This window comes from Camelus dromedarius, chromosome 5 (assembly GCF_036321535.1).
Source record: "Camelus dromedarius isolate mCamDro1 chromosome 5, mCamDro1.pat, whole genome shotgun sequence".
Lineage (NCBI taxonomy): Eukaryota > Metazoa > Chordata > Mammalia > Artiodactyla > Camelidae > Camelus > Camelus dromedarius.
Window position 1 is genome coordinate 60,259,878 of NC_087440.1, and position 17,047 is coordinate 60,276,924.

The following is a 17,047-nucleotide window of genomic DNA, read 5'->3' on the forward strand; positions in this document are numbered from 1 at the left end:
GGACTGTGTAACTTTGCAAGCCTTGGCATCAACAGAGAGGCATGTGGCTGGAGCTGAGAGTTACATTGCACGGGCGGGAGGTAGGACGTCGTTGGGTTGTACCAGGCTGAAGCCAGACAGAGCCCAGACAGGCTGTGCCCAAAGGGAAGATGGAACAAGAGGGGAGGCCAAGAAGGCCTGAAGTGCATAAGAGCGGGCTTTTACAGTCCATCAAGGGTTTAGTGTGGGACCTGGCATAAGGGAGTGTTTAGTGGGTGTTAGCTGTTATGACTTATAGTCCAGCAAGCAATATAGGATAGGCAGAAATAGATGGGAGTTTTAACAGAAGACTGTGACTTGATTTTTGTTCCGTCTAATTCCTTGGAGACTTGCTTCTAATATTATATCTACACCAGTCAGTTGTCTTCAGAAGTCTCTATAGCAACCACTTTTATCACTTGAAACTAAGTCCTTCTGAACAGAAACACTCACACGTGAAGGCATGCTCAGAGTAAAGGATGTAAGATGCTTCCCTTATTTTGCAAGGAGCGTATATTTTTTTTGGTAGACTAATGAGCATCTCAAAAGAGAGGGCATTTATTAGATGTCTACTATGTGTCGAGTCCTTTATTTGTCACAACAACCTCTAAAGGAGCTATCATCCCTGTTTTCCTGTTGTGGAGAACAGAAAGCGGGAAGGATTAAATAATCTTCCCAAGGCCCTAGAGGTAGTAAGTGGCAGACCTGGGATTCCTGAGGACATCCTTCAGTTAAGCTCTGCGGGGAAGCTTCATTGATGAATATGCACCTTTGAGGTGTATGATTATGTTTTCAAAAATAAAGAATTCTTTAAATTAGCAAAGTTGATGTTCAGTTACATAAAGAAGAACTGATTCTGATTTACGATAAGAATCAGACCAAAGTTTAGGTCTGAGTAAGAGTCATGCCTGCAGAGGAGAAGTCAAATTACGTTGCTGTTGCTAATAGTCTGTTAGATGGTTCATGGTAGTAAATGCTGTTCAGCTTGGTTCAGTGAGGTCGTCAGTCTGACTGGCGGAGGTGAGTGGCTGTCTAAGAGTACTATTTCATAATGAGGGACCATGTTTGAAAACAGGTAGCATCAGTCCAGTGATGGGAACATACATCTGTGATGTCCTCTCTGAGCCAGATATTTCCCCACATCTGTTAAGACCTCACAGCGACACTCTGTCCATCAGCTCCCTTCATGCTCGTTTTTCAGGGAGAGTACGGAAAGGGTGGCCTGTTTGGTCAGGGCCAGAAAGCTAGTCAGTGGAAGAGTTATGATTTCAACCCAGGCGTCCCATCTGCAAGCCCCGTGTTGCTGTTTGCACAGTGGTGCTGGGGAGGCCCTCCTAAACCCTAGCTACTCCAAGAGTGATGCAAGGCCAGTTGAGATGTCCTTGTGACCTGAGAAATGCTGCATCTCAGGCCTGACCCCAGTCCTACTGAATGAGAATTCCCAGATGATTCAGGGTCACTCAAATGTAGAAGGTCTGTCCTTTTCTGCCATGTAGATTGAACATCTGCTGAAGGGTCGCCTGCCCGTGACCCCCACTATGGTTCTTGTCTGTGGGAGGTCCTGTCTCGGAGAGCCCAGGCCCAGGCTGAACCATTCTCCTGGGGACTCAAGGAAAATTTACCTCTTGGCAGTTGCAAAATTGACTCATTTTCAGACTTAGTGTCTCAGTTTCAATGATGGGAACAGTTTTGCTTTTTTTGAGAGGCTGTGTATATGGGAGCACTTTGCAAATGTAAAAGCTTTGTTCGTTCATTCCAGAAGCATTCATGAAGGCTCACCATATGCCTAGCATTGTACCCTCAAGGAATTCATAAGCCAGTGGAGAGAGAGACCAGAAAGCAGACCTTTCTAATGTATAGAGATATGTGCTAGAAGTCCAAAAGTGTGGGATTCTGAAGGAGCACAGAGGGACACCATTTTCCCAAAATGTACTAGGCATCATTCCATTCCTAATCTTTTGCTCTGTCTGCAACAGGGACAGGACACGACCAATTTTCAGGTGCCATCTGGGGTCCTGGAGCCCATCTCAAAATGTGGTGACCTGGATGTCATCTTTGAATACAGAGCTGCCAGCCAGAAGCTCATAGTGACCATTGTAAGAGCACATGGCCTCCCGGATAAAGACAGAAGCGGTGTCAACTCCTGGCAAGTTCACGTAGTGCTGCTTCCCAGTAAGAGACAGAGGGGCAGGACAAGCATACAGAGAGGGCCCAACCCCTTCTTCAAGGAGAAAGTCACCTTCGCCAAGCTGGAGCCCAGAGAGGTGGCTGCCTGCGCCGTCCGCTTCCGCCTGTACGCTGCCCGCAAGATGACCCGGGAGAGAATGATGGGAGAGAGGCTGTTCTATCTCAGCCACCTGCACCAGGAAGGGGAAATGAGAGTGACTCTGGTTCTGGAGCCAAGAAGTAACATCAGTGTGAGTGTGTTAAATGGTGCCACTAATGATGTGGGTTGTTTGAGGATCTGGAATTGTCAGCCCTTGATTTAGTGCCTTCAGCCTGTGAATGCAAACACCTTAATTGAATTTTCCATTTGGCTCTTCTCATCCTCATAAGCCATGATTTGCACTTCATGGTAGAATGTGCCCGTAGTCCCTGTAACCTGACGGATGTGTTCCCTGTCCGTTTTAGGGAATGACAGCCTCAGTATGAAAGAGGCGTGGGAAAACCAGGAGAGGTGGCTTAGCCTTCTGGGTAGCTGATAAGTGGTCCTGCCACCCGTCCCCCTGCCCTGCCCCCAGGATGCATTGTGATGAATCTCGGAGATGGGACTTTCAAAGTGGGGTCTTTAACAAGTGTGCCTGAGCTCTAGCCACTTTTCAGACCTTCCATTTATATGACTGGGCTTCTCTCACATGCCCTGTCCTTTGTGTCCTTGGGGTTTTAAGGAAAGACAGCACAGCTTTTATGTCTACAAGATAGGTAACCCATTACTGCCGTGGGTTATATGTCATCCAGCATGAGGATCTTCTTTTGAAAATTATGTAAAAGATCAGGTAGCTATCTTGGGCTCTTGGGCCAATCAGCCATCCATTCGAAAATGTTTCCTGAGTACCTACTATATGTCAGGTGCTGTACAGGCAAAGGGGACAGAGGGAAGAACAAAACAGGTGATGCTGTTGCTTGTAAGCAAAGCTTACAGTCTGGTGGAGCAGGGCGACAGTAGACAACCAGGGTGCTCAAGGAGAGAGTGGCAGGGGCTGCTGTTGGTTTAGAGGGTCAGAGAAGGTATGTTTAGGTGGTGATACAACACAGAACTCAAGGAGTCGAGGGAGCCAGACTGGGGACCATTGGAGGACACGGATTCCAGATGGGGGACTGGCATATGCAGACATCAGGAGAAAGGGCCTGCCAGGTCTGAGGAAGAGGAAAGGAGCCAACAAGTCCAGAGCGTGGTGATGGGAGATCCAGGTGCTTACATTTTTTATTAGCTGTCTCACAATATCTCCAGGCTCAAAATCCTGATTTTTGCCTCACTCCATCTATTTCACCTGCTGTCTTCCCATCTTGGCTAAAGGCAGTCTCATGCTTTCAGTTGCTCAGATCAAAAATCTTAGAAGTCATTTGTGACTTCTCTCCCTTCCACCTGAAACCCTATGAGCTCTGTATCCAGAATTCAGCCAGAGCCTGGCTCTCTGCTGGGTTATTGAAGTGGCCTCCTGGTTGTCTCCTGGCTTCTGTCTTTGCCCCTATAGACTATTCCCAACACAGGGGCCAGAAGGAGCCTTTTAAAACATAACCCAGATCATGTCTCACGTCTGTTCAAATCCCTCTTTTTTTTTTTTTAAGCGCTGAGTAAAGTAGATCTGAAATCCTGGGAAACAGAAGGCACAGGAGGTCAGAGGAATCCTGCACTAGAAAGCATGGAGGAGATGTGGTCACCCCCTTGTTTCTCTATGCCAGGCCCCCTGCTGTGTGGTGAGAACACAGAGTCTAGTGGGGGGAATGAGTCAGTGTGAAAGAACTTTGGTGGTAAAGATGCCTCCATTCACAAGTTATTTGTTGAGCCTGATTAGAAGCCAGACACTGGGCCATGCACTGTAGACTGGAAGATTGGTAAGGATTCAGAATTTGATGGGGGAGGCAAGGTATGCAGTGAAAGGTGCCACCATGGACACTTCTGCAGAAGCGGAGTGAATATTTCATTGTTGGATTGTCATCATCTGGACAGCGGGGGCTCTAAGGCATGTATCAAAACCACCTAGCCCTCTGGTTTACCAATCGTGGCCCATGAAAGCCTCCGTGGGCTCTTCAGGGATGCCCATGGCTTGGTCAACAGGATATTTTCCTAAGACATGAAAAATATTTAATTCCTTTTGATACATTTATTAATTGGGGTTCCTGACAAGAGGTTTTTAGGAAATGACTTCAGAAGCTGAGAAGACTCAGTTTTGAGCAAAGCGTGATGTACCTGTTTCTGATGGAGGAGGTGGTGTCCATGGAAGGCTGGCTGGCCTGCCCCTCACAGCCCAGTCCCACTCGTGCTTCTTGAGTGAGAGCTGATGATCTGCTGTGCACGCCTCCTCCCAGCGTGTCTGGTGCAGAAAGGTGGGCACTTGAAGAAGCACTTGTATGAATATATAACAGAAAGTGTGAGCTCCCCTGGGCTTCCCTGGTGCCTGCAGGTCTCTAAGATTCACAGTCCATGTGTCAGTGTCCTTATTCAGCAGCTGTCCAAGCACTCATTTCCTTCCTTCCTTCCTTCCTTCCTTCCTTCCTTCCTTCCTTCCTTCCTTCCTTCCTCCCTCCCTCCCTCCCTCCTTCCATTCCTTCCTCCGTTCTCCCCTTCCCCTCTTCCGCACTTCCCCCCTTCCCCCATCCTACAATATAAAAGCACACATTTGTTCATTTTATTTGTTTTCTTATTTGGGGGAGGTAATTAGGTTTATTCATTTGTTTATATTGGAGGAGGTACTGGGGATTGAACCCAGGACCTCATGCATGCTAAGCATGCACTCTACCGCTTGAGCTATGCCCTCCCTAAGCACTCATTTTCAATGGAATTCATTTCCTTAGGAGGAAAAATGTTGCATCTGCCATATTCCTGACAACCTTAAGAAGCAGAAGTAGAAGAGAAATGTTCTCTGGGGTGGTGGACGGCCAGTGGTCATTTCTAGCGAAGACAAAAATGCCTCTTGTGTGGCTCCGCTCATCCAGAAGCTGTGGAGAACAGAAACAAAACTCGTGCCTGCAGTGGATGGCTTCCATAGAAACACTGGAGCCCCAATGACCCAGGAGGGAATTTTGGTCTATATCCAATGTATTATTAGCTCTCCATGTATCTTCGAGGGTTTGATTTACACCAGTAATAACATCTTTGTCCGTTTTGTCTTTAGAGAGGAAATAGTGAGTAGAGTCAGCCCTTGAAACAAAAGTGTCAGCGAATAACGCAGGGGATCCGGGGCAGGACTGTGCTCCCCGGGCCCATTATCATTCACACCAAGTGCGCCATTAGTAATCTTTGGCAGCAGCGGAGACCGGGCCACAATTTCCCCAAACATAACATGGGCTTTCTGGGAGGGAGAAGCGTGCAGCCAGGGCCAATAGATCCTTTGTTGTTCTTCCCCCCCAGGGTGGAGAGTCTCCGCTCAGCCCATCTGCAGTTTCTCAGAGTGATAGCGCTTCATCCATGCAGTCGCTGTCACATGGAGGGGCGCCAGAGCTGTTGGTGGGGCTGTCGTACAATGCCACAACGGGGCGATTATCCGTGGAAGTGATCAAAGGCAGCCATTTCCGAAACCTCGCTGTGAGCAGAGCGCCTGGTAAGTGCCAGTCTGTACACCCAGCTCTGGTCCTCCCAGGGACAGGTGGAAGGCTGTCTCTGCTTTCATCTTAATTCTTTAACTTGTACAAAAAAGCATTCTTGGGGTGACTTAGATGCGTTTTTACAAAGCGAGACCTCTGGGTTTTCCCAGCGCCTTTCTATCTGATTAGATTGAAGGCTTCTTCCCTATTTGGATGCATCTTGATACAAAATAGGCTGACCTCTGTGTGTTTATCATTAAAGGGGAAAGAATGATGTCTTTTGAGCGACAAAATGTGTGTAGACAATTAAAATCTGCTAATAGGTCCAAGGCCCTCAAACACCTTTAAAGAAGCAGAGCTCAGTCTTTGGAACCAGGCAGATCTGGAATCTCATTCCAGTTCTACTCATTCACCCACCAGCTTTTCTCTGATCCTATACAATTTACCTTTTGCTTCTGAATCTCAGTAGACTTATCTGAAAGAAAGGAATATGAGTAGTAACTTCCTCATGGGTTGTTCTGAGGTTTAAATAAAATGGTTTGTGTAGAATATTCAGCATAGTGCCTAACACATAGTGAGCATTCAGCAAATGTGAGTCGTTACGTTGTTGATGGAGAAAGGGGTGGAGCAGGAGGATCTGGGGCAATCAGGCCGGACTCACTAGGGGAGCTATCGCTTCCTAGATTGCCCCTGGAAAGAGCAGCTCAAGACATACTCCCATAGCTGCTGTCCAGGGCTCAGGAGGCCACAATGAAAGTGCTGCTGTGGCCAATAGCCTGAATTGCCTCTCAATACCCAAGAAGCTGGAGATTGAACCTTGGAATAATGCTGCTCAAAAATTAGCTCACTTTTAATGATCTTACTTGTCAGCAGAAATAGCTTGAGAAAGGGCAGGAAGAAGGTTTTTGCCTTACTTCTGACTTCTGGATCTCATGCAAGCACATCTAATCAGAGGAACCTAATTTATATCTAGAATTCTAGCTGCAAGAGAGTCTGGAAAATATCGTTCAGTTTCCAGTCTTTGGGGTCCAGGAAGATAAACTAGAAGTGGGTAGAGTGGGGGGCTAAGTGAGTTTGTCCACCACAGACACCTGAGTCTTCCTGAAATAAGGGTGAAGTCAATAATAACGTGATGGTCTGCAAGCGGCAATGGACTCTGGATTCAATTGTCAGTGTTGGGTGAAAAGCCAACTGTAGAAAGAGGTCCTATGACCAGTTCTGGGCTCTCACTCTTTCTAGTGTTTGTGCTGCTACCCACCATGTCTCTGTTCAAGAGTATCTTGTTAGTCTGTCTGTGTTAAAGCCATTAGAGCACATTAGTAAGGAAAGCCCAGCACTCTGGATAACAGAAGAGACCAGGGGCATAAGATATATTCAGTGTCAATGCCCAGAACCAGGTAAGAGCTATTTAAAATGCATAATAGGTGCTGATAGTTAAATGCATGGGTAGAATCTCTTTTCTAGGTACAATTTTTTAAAAATAGCTATAGATTTACTGCTTTTTCCTTCAAAGCTTTTGCTGGTCTCTTTCCCTGTCTTCCTGAGACTTGGTGAGATCTGAACAGTTTGTGGGGAAGAACATGGTGCGGCTGCAGAGAATGGTGTGGAGGTGGATCGCACAGTCATGGCCTGTTCTACCCCATGCGGGAAGCTTTAATTTGCATACTGGGCGGTGCCAGGGGAGAAGGACAGCATGGTGGCTAAGAAAGCATCAGCTGGAGGGCATCAAACTGAGGTGTGACTTCAGGGTCTTTGCCACTTACTGGCTGTGAGTTACTGAAATTTTCTAACTCTCAGTTTCCTCATCTGTAAAATGGGGTCATAATATATACGTTCTAGGTAGGGATACTGCATATAAAGCTGTGATGTTGGGGATGATGCTCTTGTATCTTCATACATTTCTATGTAAAAGGAAATGTGCCAAAGAGGAAATTCTTACAACACACATTTAAAACTGAATAGGGAAAAAAAGGCAAGTCCCAATTCTGGAGTTGATTTTATTCCAGAAATTTAAGTCAGTTAGGCATTTATGACATGATTTTTCGTAGACTAGTACTGCAGTTTAACTTAAAGTGTATCGGGCGTACTGTATCTTTGCAACCAAAGGAATAGAAGACAATGTTGCTGTGATGCTATTAATTAAAGCAGAAACCCGAGTGAAGACAAAAGTTTTTTGTTTACCTAGAATGTTGGTACTTGAGGAAAAGCCAGTTTAATTAGGAAGGGTTCAGAAAGTGGAAGGTTCTTTTGTGAAGATTCTGAAAGGGACCTCTTGGTACTTTCAAGGGCTTGAGATGCTGACGACATTGGGTCTTCATTATGTTCCACTTCATTACGCCACTAGCAGGACTTTGGCAGTCGTGGATACAGTTTTAGTCCCCATAGGCAAGAGGATAAGAGAAAGGAGGAGGGAACAAGGGCTTGATGAGGTAACTGAGCAGCATTAGAAGAAAGACAGGGAGAAGGAGGAAGGATGCAGGCTGGGAGATGAATGGGCCTGGTTGGGGGGAATGGGAGAGGGGGCTGCCAAGTGCACTCATCTCCCCAGTGAAGGTGGAGGGTGGGCAGGGGTCGCCCCAGAGCCCTGCATCAGGGTCCACCCCCAGGGAGCTGCCTGCCGGGGGAGAGGCATGGGTAGGAACATGTGTATGTGAGGGCCACACATCCTATGCTTGAGACCCTCTCAGCTCAGGGCAGTGACCTCCTCTGTAGAGAGGGGACATCAGTCCTGCCCTGCAGGGCAGCTCTGATACTGTGAAGAATGATTCCTAGGGAAGCCTGAAGAAAAAGGGGTTGAGCCTGAGTGCTGGGAACTTCTCTTCTCCAGAATATTGACAGCTCTAAATCTTGTTGGAAACAGACAAAGGCTGGGATTTGGCAGTGAGAATCTTTTGCCTCAAAATGTATCATGAAACAAAAGGTAACTTGGAACTTGCCAACTTGATCCGGTCAGATGACTGTTCTGATATTTAAAAATTTTTTTTCTAAGCAACATAGAGGACAGGTGGACAAAGAATAGACAAAGTTTCTCTCCTCTTTTAGGATTGTCAAAGAAATAAGCCACTGAGATGTAAGTTCCCCTCCTCAAACTTCTGAGGTACATCCTTGGGGAGGAAGGCTCAGTGAGAGGCAGGTTTTGATCTGATAGGCAGGAGCTAGTGGTTGCATTTGTAGAGAAATGAGACTCCATGACATCACCCCCCAAGAGTGGCTAAAACTAAAAAATGCTGATTCCCCCAAGTGCTGGTGAGGAGGTGGAGGATACATTCTTGGTGGGAGGATAAAATGGAACAACATTTTGGGAAAAGGCCTGGCTGTTTCTTACACAATTAAACATGCACTGAAAATCCAGCAGTTCCATTCTTAGGGATTTACCCAGAAGTTTAAAAAAAAAAAAAGACCTGGGCAAGAATGTCTGTAGCAGTTTTATTCATAATATGCAAAAATTGCAAAGAGCCCTCTTGTTCTCATGAATGAATAAACAAATTAAGATATATTTTATAGTGGAATACTATTCAGTGATGAAAAGTGAATGATATTAACTGAGGCATTCAACAACATGGAGGAATCTCAAAAGCATATTGAGTACCTACTGCATGATCCCATTTATTTGAAGTTCTGAAACAAGCAAAACTCATTTACATATACTGAAAAGCAGAAGGATTGCTGCAGGATTGGTATTGGTATCAGGATGGACTAGGCAGGAACATGAGGGAATATTCTGGAGTGATATTTGCATTGTCCATTTCACTGTATGTAAATCTTACCTTAAAATAGAAAAGAACCATAAAATATTGAACTCTAATTAATAAAATGCATGCTGAAATGTTTAGGGGTAAAGAGCAATGATGGTGACAACTATGATGGATTGATGGATAGAAGAATAGATATATGAGAGGGCAAATTCAGGCTACTATAACAAAAACACCATACATAGACTAGGTGGCTCAGACAGTAGAAATTTATTTCTCACATTTCTGGAGGTTGAGAATTCCAAGATCAAGGTGCCAGTTGATTCAGTTCCTAGTGAGAACCCTCCTCCTGGTTTGCAGACAAACATCTTGCTGTATCCTTAGATGGTGAAGAGAGAGAACATCTCTTTCATGTTTCTTCCTATAAAGGCACCAATCTCATGCATGAGGGCTCTACTGTCATGTCCTAATTACCTCCTAAAAGTCCCACGTCCAAATATTATCACATTAGAGATTAGGACTTCAACATATGAATTTAGGGAGGACACATACCTTCAGTCCCTAGCACAAATGGAGCAAAATATAACAATTGAAGAATCTAGGTGATGGATATATGGGTGTTCACTGTATAATTATTTCAAATTTTCAGGGTATTTGAAATTTTTAGTTATAAAATATTGGGCATAAAAAGTTGATCTGGTCTGAAATAGTTCATCTGGGTCAGGTGCTAAAAATAAAATGAGTTTTAGCCATTGATAGTGGCTACTGTGGTGGGCATTATATTATTTTTTATTATGTTGACATCTCAAGTCCCAACCTTATTCCCCTGACTCAGCCTTGGAAAGGATAGACAGGGTACCAAGAAAATAAACCTGAGGGCATCTTATGTACCATCCTTCATAAACCACATCCATCCCAAGACAAAGTGTGTGGCTAGGCTTTTCTTTATTTCTAACTTTAACCTTTTCTTTAGATAGACAGACAGATTTTTATATCGACATCCTTTCTTTCCTTCCCTTTCCTTCCTTCTTTCCTTCCTTCCTTCTGAAAATGCTCATATTATAAAATTTTAAATATGTATATAAAAACATATATACACAAATAAATATAGACATATAAATGTATGCTTTTTTAAATCTTAGATGGGCTAGGGAAAATGAAATAGGCTATTTGAAAATTACTGAAACTATCCCATAGGACCTATTCAGAAATAACATATAAACGAGGTAACAAAATGAACTAATCTTAGCTCAAGTCAGGTAACACCATGTTAGGAACCATTCAAGGCGCTTTCAAGGGAAAACTTGAATTAGTACATGTGGTCAGTGTTGTCATTGTTGCTGTTAGATGGTACAGGCTAGTCTACAAATTTGATGGCAAGGGGTAGTGCACGCATCTGTACCTGGCAGATGGTCCAGCCACTTACAGTGTCCAGTAGACATCTGAAATCCTGATATGCATTTACAGATGCTTTGGAAAAAGTTACCATTGAGAATTAGAAACATTTGATTATCTTTCCAATTTGCCTTCATGGGAAAGCAATTCACTAACAGTTTAGCAGCTCCATTCTGTTCTTTTTTGGGGCCTGCCAACTGGCTATTGCATGGTCCCGATATTTGATTTAACCTCTCCGAACTTCATTTCCTTCCTTATTAAGTGAGTTTAACAAGCTAATGTTACTGATACAAGTCTACATTAAAAAAAAGTTAGCTATTCTGTTGGCAGGTTCTCTTTCTCCATCCTTCTGCATTGTGGTACTGCATTGTGTATATGTGTGTATATATACACACTTGTCAAAAATTATCATTAAGATGCTCCCCTCCAGTTAAAAACAATAAGTTCCCCAGACTCTCAGCATGTGCATGATTCACCACATGTGATAATTACATCCCAAATGATAATACTTAGGACAGCAGCAGCATATTAACCTCATTAGACACTCACAATGGCAGAGACTAGAGGAAGGAAAAACACAAAAGCAAATCAAGCTGCCTCGTATTTAGTGTGAAGAACCAGTGGGATGCAGGAGATGGGTACACTTTACGGATGAAGGGCAAGAAAACAAGGACTACGTGGACATGACCAGATAGGGGACATACCACCTTCTTTTAAAATCCTGGTCCAGTGTTAAGTATAGTGAGTACTTATTAATAGCCACTGTGTGCTTTGAATTAGAGCCAATTCACATGAAGATTTCTATGTTGCACTAACTTATCAAGTGCATAGGTGATGTTCCTTTACTTACATCAACTCATTTAATTCTCACAATATCAAAGTTAGAAAATCTGAAAAGTAATAGGGGGGAAAATACAGTTACCGTGGCATATGAGATACACCTCAATAAAGCTGATTTTAGAAAAAAACCCACAGCTTTCTGCAGAATAATGACAGACTAAGGACGGACTTACTAACAGCGATGATAGAAGCCCAAGGACAAGGGAGAATATCATCAAAGGCTTAAGAGGAAAACTCTCAACTTGCTATGCTTTTCAAGTGAAGGAAAAATAAATCTCTTTCAGAAGATTTGAAAGGGCTTATCACTGGAAGAGCTACTAACTGATGTTATTTCAGGAAGAAAGAAATGGAACTTTGAAGGAAATAGTGAGGTGGAAGAAGGAAAAATGAACAAAAACAACAAAAATGTCAACATGGAGGTAAACATTAGCCCCTATGTACTACAGAAAACTAAAACAGCAACAATAGGAAACAACGACTAGTACCGAGACCACAACAACAACGTGGAAATGAGATTCTAGGCAGAAATAAAAAGATGCGAAGGATGCAAAGAGGAGATGGAAGTTGAAGAAATCTGAGGCCCTCGTGTTGTTTAAAAAGAGGGTAGAGGTACTGATTTATTTTAGATGTTAAATCAAGTGTACATGTTAACATTTTAATCCAACTTTCTAACCAGCAGAGGGAATAAATTAAAATGAAAGTTCAGTTAATCTAAGAGAAAGCAGAAAGATATTTAAAAGCCTGCAAAATACAGAATAGATAGCACAAGCCACAACAATAAAAATAAATCAAAATATATCCATGATCATAATAAATGTAAAGGGACTAAAACTGCTATGTAAAAGATAGAGACAACATTAGATTAATATTTCTCTTCCTCCTAATCTTTCCCTGTCCCCATCCTCACATCCTGTCACATACACTGCAGTTTATATTGGGCCCACCTAGCTTCATAACATATAAGAGGAAAAAATACTCATTACCAACAAATTGGGCTTAGCTCAGGAATGCAAGAATGATTTAACATTAGGAAAAATCTAGTGTAGTTCACCATACCAGCTGATTTATGAGAAAACCTGATTATCTCAAAAGCTGCGAAATAAGCTTTTGATAAAATGCACTATCCATTATTGATAAAAATAACTCACAGCAGATGAATAATAGAAGGGGTGTTAGTATAGGCAAGGCTATGATGCAGTATCAAATCCCGCAGAGCTCGTGGCTTCCAGCGAAGGTTTGTTTCTCCCTTGCATCACAGTCCAAAGTCAGGCAGGTGACTCTCCTCCAGGGTATACAGATTCTTTCCATTAAATGAGGTGATATTACTTTCAAAATGTGACCTGCATTGTTGTCATGGAAGGGGAAGAGACAGCATGGGAGATTTCTGGCTTGGGTGGGAGTGGTTGACTCTAGCTGTGATTGAAGGTACTATTTATCACATCTCGTATTCCATTACTCAAAACTCAGTCACGTGGCCCAGTCAACTCAAATCTGATGTGGAGCCTACATCCTTAATTTGATACTTGACCTGAATCACTATCACATTATTCACCTGAGAAGGTTTACTGGGCCTTTGTTGTTCGACACCTTTTAAAATCCATCTCTTGCTCTATGGAGGTCTAGAAGCAGTGAAATGTTCCAACCACAGAAAAGTCTGAATTTCATTATCCTCTGTTTTTCCTTACACATTGGCCAGTTCTTTCCCAAGCTTATTTTTCACGTCTCCCCACCCCCCAAATGAAGTCAGCAATACAGAAGATACACTTTGAACATTCTGTTTTTCAGTCTTAGAGCAATAAACATTAGGCATATGCTCTTCTTCCAAGGTATAGCAGGTGGCAGTTTAACCATCACATAATAGGGATGATGGGTCTCCACTATTCTAACCTCTGATAGTATTTTCTTCATCATCTGGTACCCAACTTCCAGGCCAATGGTTTTTCCTATGTTTTTATTTTGGTAACATTTCCATTCAGATTACCAATTACTGTATCAGTCAGATTTTGTTGGGAAATTACAAAATACTGTAGGTATCTTGAGTCAGGAGTTGTTTGTTGAAGGTTTTAAGCATGGAAAGGCAGGGGTCTGAAGGTCAGGAAGGCCCTCTCCAGGAAATCCAGAAGTACAGGCGTCACAGGAAAGATGCTAGTCTGATCTGAGCTGTGTGCACGTGAAAGGGATGATTCCCATAAGGACGTTTGACACTGTGAGTAAGAACTCCCCTTTGCCACCTGCTCAGGCCTGTGCACGTGCTTTCAGCTGCATGTAGAGGATTGTGGCTTCCACTTTCCTTCTACTTTCCAGTCTCATACAAGTAGCTTTCATTAATGGAATCTAATCGGGATCTTACTGGTAGGAGATTCGGGGGGAATGTAATATTAAGGCTTTAGGTCCCTTTGGTAAAGGAAAGAGCTTAGAAAGGTGTAAACAGTCTTAACTGTCAACAACTAATATGTGGTACAGAAGGGAACTTGCTTAACCTTGATAGTGTACATTCTAAGAAGATAGACACTAGCCACCATTCTTAATCCTGAACTCTCTTTAAAGTCAGGAACAAAATAAGGATTCCCACTAGCATCACTGTTACTCAACATTAGACTGGCAACAGGGCAATTCAGTAGATTAAGAAAAAATGGATAAATACAAAAAATACAAGAAAAATCTACAAATTTAAACTAATAACATGTTTTTTATATAAACATGTTTCTAATATATCAGAGACAGTTAGAAAGTAGAGTTTGACACACTAACAAACTTATGGTACTGAAGAATAGCATTAATAATTAGATAAGTAAGAAAATTATGGAAAAAAATCACAACACTTTTTGAAAGACACAAAAGAAAACTAAATAGATAAAAACTGTTTATTGGTGAGAATAATCTATATTGTGAAAAACAACAGCTCTCCCCAGATTAATCAATATATCTAGTACAATCCCAGTCAAAATCCCCACAGAGTTCCTTGGGGGGTGTATTTTTCTTTTTTAAAAAATAAAACTTGACAAACTGATTCTCAAATTCATATACAAGAGCCAGTTAAACTAAGCAAGAACTTTTAAAATAGTTTTTTAAGAGATGATAGAAGGAGTCTCCCTAGCAAATATCAAGACATATTATAAAATGATGATAATTAATCTTATCAAGTTAGGGGAAGACACTAAAGCTGGACACTTGATATCTGACCAACATTGTATCACAAATCAGTTGGAAGATAATGAAGTATTTAATGAAAAATGCTTTCCACATGGAAAAAATAATTAGATCCCTACCTCACACCACACAGAAAGATCAATTTCAGGTGGATTAAAGATCAGATGTGAAAAACAAATTCTTCAGACTCAGAGAAGAAAATGTGGGAGACCATTGAGTTCCAGTAGGATTTCCTAAACAATTTTTTTAATGCATCAATTGAAAAGGAAAACACTGATAAATCTGACTACACAAATTTAAAGTATTTATACTATAAAAATCACTATAAACAAAACAAAAGGATAAGCCACAGGCAAGAAGATATTAGCAATCAAAATAACAAGATTTTGTATCTAGAATTTATAAAGAGCCAGCAAACCAGTCCTAGGTATGTATTAGAGAAATTTTCAAATATTGCTACAATGTAAAATATAGAAAAATGTTCATCAATATCTTTCAATTCTTGGTTATTATAAACCATTAAATGTTCATTAATTAGGAGAATGGATAAATGAATTGTGGTATGAATTCACTGGAACAAAACTATACAACACTTAAATGAATCACAGGTGTATATATCAGTATAGGTAATATAAAAATGTAATGCTATATGAAAAAAAGGCAAGTTTTGGGAAGACATACAGTAAAACATTAAATAGCTTTTTTAATGTGCAGAATACTGTTAAGTATATTTTGGATATCTTTATTTACAGCTAGTTATATAGTGAAAGGCTAAAAACATACATGAAGATGATAAACTCCAAATCCAGGATAGGAATTACCTTTAGTGAGAGGAAACCAAACAGGATCAAGAAGGAATACTCAAGGATCTTCCATTACAGTATTTTATTTCCTAAGAATCAAACAAAAGCAAAAAGCTCTATAGTAGATATGACAAATGCTAAAATAAATATCCCAAGTCTACATGGTGGGCATTTGGGTATGTGTAATATTATTCTCTTTTATGTATGTTGAAAATGTTTTATCATTGTTAATAAATTAAGAGATGGAGGTTAAATGACCAGATGCCTTATCATTGCCCAGAGAATTGTGGTGCCCCACCCTGACCCCTACCCTGAGGCTGAGTCTTAAGTATGTTTGGTAGAACATTATGCAGCGCTCCGGCGGGTGTTTTGTATGAGCTCTGTAATTAACCATCTTGGTATTATGTTGTTTCTTTGGAAAAATGACTTCTGAGTTCCAAATGACATACTTTGGTGCCATGATAGATTGGTGATATTGTAGTGTTACAGTTTTTCTGGTGCACGTGGTATCTTCCTTTATGCAGAAAGAGACAGGGGACCTGTAGAGCAGTTGACAGGGCTGGGTCAGAAGAGCAGTACCCAGGACTATCAAGGGATTATGACCTATTCGTCTTGTCTTGTCTTGTCTTGTCTTGTCTTGTCTTGTCTTTTCTTTTCTTTTCTTTTCTTTTCTTTTCTTTTCTTTTCTTTTCTTTTCTTTCTTTTCTTTTCTTTTCTTTTTTTTTCTTTTCTTTCCTTTTCTTTTCTTTCCTTTTCTTTTCTTTTTTTTCTTTTCTTTTCTTTTCTTTTCTTTTCTTCTTTTCTTTCTTTCCTTCTTTCCTTCTTTCTTTCTTTCTCTTTCTTTTTCTTCCTATTTCTTAATGTTCTCTCTTTCTCTTGCTCATTCTTTCTTTTTTAATTTTTTATCGAGGTATAGTCAGTTTACAATGTTTTGTCAATTTCTTGTGTACAACACAATTCTTCAGTCATACATGAATATACATATATTCATTTTCATACTATTTTTCACTGTAAGCTACTATAAGATATTGAATATATTTCCCTGTTCTATACAGCATAAACTTGTTTATCTATTTTATATATACCAGTCAGTATCTGCAAATATCGAACTCCCAGTTTATCCCTTCCCACCCACCTCCCCCCGGCAACCACAAGCCTGTATACTATGTCTGAAAGTCTGTTTCTGTTTTATATATAAGTTAATTTGCCTTTTTCTTTTTTAGATTCTACATATGAGTGATATCATATGGTATTTTTCTTTCTCTTTCAGGCTTACTTTACTTAGAATGACATTCTCCAGGGCCATCCATGTTGCTGCAAATGGCATTGTTTTATCATTTTTTATGGCTGAGTAGTATTCCATTGTATAAATATACCACAATTTCCCATTCAGTTTTTTAATGC

General features: G+C 41.4%; 1 protein-coding gene across 3 annotated transcripts in view; it reads left to right on the forward strand.

Annotated features, from left to right (window-relative positions):
* SYT16 (synaptotagmin 16) overlaps positions 1-17,047 on the forward strand; it is a 212,661-nt gene that overhangs the window by 184,914 nt on the left and 10,700 nt on the right. For all 3 annotated transcript variants that reach the window (XM_064486011.1, XM_064486010.1, XM_010976672.3), the window contains 2 exons: positions 1,995-2,435; positions 5,591-5,780. In XM_064486011.1, the coding sequence (XP_064342081.1) occupies positions 1,995-2,435; positions 5,591-5,780 (631 nt within the window). The remainder of the gene's footprint in view (positions 1-1,994; positions 2,436-5,590; positions 5,781-17,047) is intronic.